Source organism: Triticum dicoccoides, chromosome 6B, assembly GCF_002162155.2.
Source record: "Triticum dicoccoides isolate Atlit2015 ecotype Zavitan chromosome 6B, WEW_v2.0, whole genome shotgun sequence".
Taxonomy (NCBI): domain Eukaryota; kingdom Viridiplantae; phylum Streptophyta; class Magnoliopsida; order Poales; family Poaceae; genus Triticum; species Triticum dicoccoides.
In genome coordinates this window covers 30468715-30474335 of record NC_041391.1, presented here as the reverse complement: position 1 = coordinate 30474335, position 5621 = coordinate 30468715, and the positions used below count along the sequence as shown (strand labels likewise).

The following is a 5621-nucleotide window of genomic DNA, read 5'->3' as shown; positions in this document are numbered from 1 at the left end:
GGCCTGCCAGTAGTCCACCACCTTGGGGCGACCAGAGCCCATGCTAAGCAGTAATTCCGGGCAGGAGAGCCAGGATGCCGCCGCGGACCAGATCCTCTTGGAGTAACGGCATTCAAAGAGCATGTGTCTCGCCGTCTCAGGGGAGCACCGGCATAGCTGGCAGGAGGGCTGGTGTGGCCATCCACGTTTGGCCAGGCGATCCGCGGTCCAGAGGCGATTTTGGACGGCGAGCCAAGCGAAGAAGCGGCATTTGGGAGGCGCCCACGTTTTCCAGACAATCGAGCCGAAGGAGCAAGGCAGCGCGGTCATGAACTGCGCCTTATAGGCGGAGCTCGCAGAGTAGCATCCATTTGGGGAGAGGGTCCAGATGATGGAATCTTCTATATCTGGGGAGAGCTGGATATCTGAGATGAGATCCCATAGCTGGACGAACTGGCCAATGTGCTCTGCCGTGAAGGCCTCCACCGCAATATCCGCTACCCAGGTATGATTTTTAACTAGTTTTACCTAAATGGAATTGCTAGCCTAGTAGTGTGTTTTTGTCCCTTGTATTTGTCCCCTAAATGGAATTGCTAGCCTAGTGATCTTTGAGTGTGTTTTTGTCCCCTGTAGTGTGTTCCTATTCTGCAAATCTAGAAACCAATGATCTGGGCATCTAGTTTTTAGTATATAGTGTTCTTGTGATCATAGACTAGTAGTACATGCGACCATGTTCTAGTTGTTCCTAGGATTTGTGCTGGTTCTTTCTTAGTGTGCTTATGTTCTTTTTCCATCTGTTCTTTCTTCCAGATTTCTTCAGGCAGGAGGGAGACGATAGGAGGTGATGAACGCATAGGAGGGGGCGAGAAGGGGTGTTTACCTATGTTTTTCCTGCTTCTCTAGCCATGTTGTTGAAGTTTGTGTAGCAGATCTTGGAGGAATCACCCTCTCTGGTGGTGCTTCTCCATGTTCGTCCACGTATATGTGGTTGTTCCAGTGCATTTTGTCAATGCAGTTAACTTTTTTGAGTGGATTTTACACTGTAAAACTGTTGAAATTACAGTGTATTTATTAGTGGTTTACAGTGTTTTTTATAAGTGGATTTGCACTGTAATTTCTATCTGGATTTACACTGTAATTCATATCTGGGTTTACAGTGTAATTCCGGCTGGTTTATAGTGTAGTTCTTTGTCGATGTTGCAACTTCGATATGACTTACACTGTAAATCTTAGTTCAATTTTGGTGTACTTTTAGGTTATTTTACACTGTAATTCTCATTGGATTACAGTGCATTTTTAAGTGGACTTTCCTTTGTAATTTATTAGTGTATTTTGTTAGTGTAATTTTAGTACTTTCTCAGTGGAATTTTTACTGTTATTTGAGCAGTATTTACAGTATAATTCCTTTTGTGTATTTCAAGCGGAATTTACACTGTAAATCATTGGTGGATTTACAGTGTAATTTTAGTGGATTATACTCTTTTTTTGCAAGTTTCATTACTAGTGGAATTTCAGTGTTTTTAGTGGAATTACTGTGCTTTTTTAGCGGTTTCTACTCTGTCATTATCAGTGGTATTGTTAGTGTATTTTTAGCCCTTTGTATGTAGTTCATTCACAGCAACAACTGTAATTATTCAGCTATGTGGTTAGATGTCATCAGATTGGTCCTTTTCCTCTTGTAGTTAGCTTAGCAACCCCTGTAGTGTGCGGGTTTGAAAAGCTTGGGGTGTCGACCCGTTTAAAGTTTGCAGTGTGGTCCTGTTTTAGAAGTGATGGACAGAAAGAACAGGGGACATGGGGCACGGGACAGGGACACTTTTCATCCTTCAGTTGGCTGGAAAAATATGGATGAAAGCGAATTAGATTTCATCCGGATGTAGAATAGACAGTCCCTAAAATAAAATGGCCCCTGAGCAGTGCCTTGTTTGGATAGCACTCCTCGGGCCCCCGGCCGTGGCCCATACTCGGCAACCTCCTCGACCTGCGCGGTGGTAACCTCCACCACAACCTCGCGCGCCTGGCGCACACCCATGGCCCTGTGATGACACTCAAGCTCGGCGTGGTGAGCACCGTGATTGTGTCCTCCCGGGACGCGGCGTGGGAGGCATTCGCTAAGCACGACCGCCGCATTGCGGCGCGCACTGTCCCGGACACGAGGCGCTCCGTGGCCCACGCCGACCGCTCCATGGTGTGGCTGCCGAGCTCCGACCCGCTGTGGAAGACGCTGCGTGGCATTGCCGCCACACACATCTTCTCGCCGCGCAGCCTCGCGACGGCGCAGGGCGCCCGGGAGCGCACCGTGAACCACATCCTTTACACCTTCCACCGCCGAGCCGGGCAGGAGGTCGACATTGGCCAGGTTCTGTACCATGGCATGTTCGACCTGCTGACCAGTACGCTCTTCTCCCTCGACGGCCAGGACAAGCTGAGGGACATTCTAGAGGACATCGTGGCGGTCCTCGCCGAGCCCAACGTGTCGGACTTGTACCCGTTCCTCCGGGTGCTGGACCTGCAGGACCTTCGCCGCTGGACGGCCACACACATGAACCGCGTCTTTCATGTGCTAGACAAGATCATCGACACGCGGCTTGGCGAGGGCAAGCATGATCAGGACGTCCTGGACGCGCTGCTGGCATTGATGACCACCGGCAAGATAAGCCGCCGCGACGTTAAGGCCATGCTGTTTGACGTCCTAGCGGCGGGCACGGAGACGACCAAGATCACGGTGGAATGGGCGATGGCGGAGCTGCTGCGGAACCCGGGCGTGATGGCGGCGGTGCGCGCCGAGATGAAGGGTACCCTCACGCAAACGCAGGGGAGGATGATCACGGAGGCAGACGTGGCGAAGCTGCCGTACCTACAGGCCGTGGTGAAGGAGTCGATGTGGCTGCACCCTGTTGCGGCGCTGCTGCTGCCGCACCTGGTGGAGGAAGAGGGCGTGGAGATAGGTGGCTACGCCGTGCCCAAGGGCGCCACCGTCATCTTCAACTCATGGTCCATCATGCGCGACCCGGCGGCATGGGAGAGGCCCGAGGAGTTCGTGCCGGAGCGTTTCCTGGGGAAAACGGAGCTTGGCATGTGGGGGAAGGAGGTCAAGTTCATCCCACTGGGCACCGGCCGGAGGCTGTGCCCGGCATTGCCCATGGTGGAGCTTCTCGTGCCATTCACCGTGGCGTCCATGCTGCATGACTTTGAGTGGCGGCTGCCCCAGGGCATGTCACCTGACCAGGTGGACGTGACCGAGAGGTATACGAGCAACGATATCCTCGTTATGGATGTGCCTCTCAAGGTTGTGCCCATGGTCGCCACCTAGTCACCTGCCCATTACAGTATTTTCCACCGTCACTAGCTGCACGCATGACACTGTATTGGTTGGCATGGCGACGAACATGCATGCCACTAGCGCCAAACATACGTACGGCGATGATCATGCTTATGTGTATGTTTGACAATGATTATAGAATAAAATATCATCATCTGTAGTGTAAAATAAATGAAATATGATAATAATTTTTATGACGGATCAAATGATTCAAATTTAGTATACTAGTCGTCAACCCGTGCATTCGCACGGGCTAGATATCTCAATGCATTTCACCGCTCCACCGGAAATTTCCTCTACCCCTATCGTACTCCAGCGTGGTAGTTTCCACCGCCTATCCAGGGTTGGGCCCTGGGATTTGATGGCAGACTTGAAAAGCCAGCTAAAAACAATGCTAAAGCAGCTCGTCGTATTTATCCAACATAAGAATAGTGTAAACACCGCTGCAGAAAAAGTTACTGACTGGATGATGGGCTGGACAGAGTACTCTCCAGTGTTGCTAATCACACATGATGGCAAACAAAGAGTGGCAGAAATAACCCGATCGAGGGGGCTTCTGATTGCATGAAAATCATGAAGAAGTTCAGTCCCTGGATGATTGGATGGTCATGTCACTCAATTATTGCTATTTGGCACAACTCCATCAAAAGGGGCGTAGAGTATCTGGCAGCTACAGAGGCTTGGTGTAGTTGATATGATTTGCAGTAGTAGTTACCAAGGTACTACGGTGGAAAGCTTGGCCAAATGTAATGGTGGTACTGCTCCTACCCTAGGATGTAGGAAGTCTGCAAAAGAAGCAAAGATGAGAAGACACATGAATGCTAGGGTATGGCTGCACATTAAGTCTGGAGTGCAGTATCGACCGTGTAATTGCCACTGGCCACAACATCCATAGTCTAAATTAATCAAAGACTTTGATAGGATGCAGTTCAACTATGTAGGAATATCTAGCATATGGACAACATGGATTACAGGACAATAGGATATCTATCCGTAGTCTTAATTAGTTGTAGGCTTGGAGAGATTGCAGTGTAGCTGTGCAGCTTTGTTTCTCTCGCTTTTCACTTCAGATTAATCTTATTTCACGAAATTGTTACTTTGGAAGATCCGGATAGACTGAGCAATTAACATAGTTCATCTGCATAATGTTGTAAGGAATCCATTCATTTACATGATACATGACAACTACATCTGACCTCAGGGCAATCCGATTGTAAGGGACTCGATGTTTTTTGTGTACTTGCGAAGATGTGATTACATGAACGAAAAAAAGAGCTTGTCCGACAACCTGCAGAAATCTACAAACTCTGAAGCCTAATATATAAGTGTAGCAGCAGACAAATAATTAAAAGAATCGAAGAATCTGATATGGGCAAGCACCCTCTATCGATTTTTTTTTTCTTATTTTCAAAATCTTGCAGCCTCAAGACTGCAAATAGTGATTCAATCTCTAGCATTGAGATTGTTCTGCACTATCATCTAAACCACTGGTAAATGTACAGATAACATAACTAAAACACTGGTGGAATTCCGTTGTTGCTGAAAAATTAACTAAAAGTACTGAAGAAATTTAGCAACTAAAATTCTATTTCAAAAGTTTTAGAAGTCGCCTAGGGGATCAATTTTGAAAGCGCATTCAGTTTGCAAGTTGAGAACGAAATAATTATAGAATAGAGAATGCACACACGTACATTAGAGCTCAAAAGGAAAAATACATAAGGGAGCAGTCCATTGGCCATGTGCACCGTATAAGTCGCTATAAGACTTGCTTTGCTCGGCACTCAACATTTTGTCTCGCCATAGTTTTTAGTGAACTTGAGAACTTCAAAATCTTGTATTCTAAGAGTGCAAAGAGTGATCGAATCTCCAGCATTGCGATTTTTCTGAACTATCATCTCAACCACTGGTTAATGTACAGAGAACATAACTAAAACACTGGTGGCATTCTGTTGTTGCTGCAAAAAAGAAAAACTAAAACTAATGAACAAATTTAGCTAATGAAATTCTATTTCAATGTTTTCTAAGTCGCATAGGGGATCAAATTTGAAAGTGCTTTTAGCTTGCATGTTGAAAAAAAGTAACTATAAGAATAGAGAATGCACACGTACATTCAAACTCCAAGGGGGCAGTCCATTGGCCAACATATGAATTTGCTTCAAAACATTCTTTGCTCGGCACATGAAAGTTTGTCTCGGCAAGATGTCGGATGCCTTCACTGTCACCAGCATCCCTTTCCAAATCGCCTGAATTTGTGAGCCATAACCATGTTGTTATGCTTAGTATAGAGATTCTGATGGTAGTTGAGAACGCTTGAGAAATG

General features: G+C 46.9%; 1 protein-coding gene across 1 annotated transcript in view; it reads left to right on the top strand.

The window, feature by feature from the left end:
• LOC119320635 (cytochrome P450 76M5-like) overlaps positions 1-3292 on the top strand; it is a 5897-nt gene extending 2605 nt beyond the window's left edge. The window contains exon 8 of the mRNA XM_037594644.1: positions 1913-3292. Within this exon, the coding sequence (XP_037450541.1) occupies positions 1913-3292 (1380 nt within the window). The remainder of the gene's footprint in view (positions 1-1912) is intronic.
• Positions 3293-5621: the final 2329 nt, after the last annotated feature.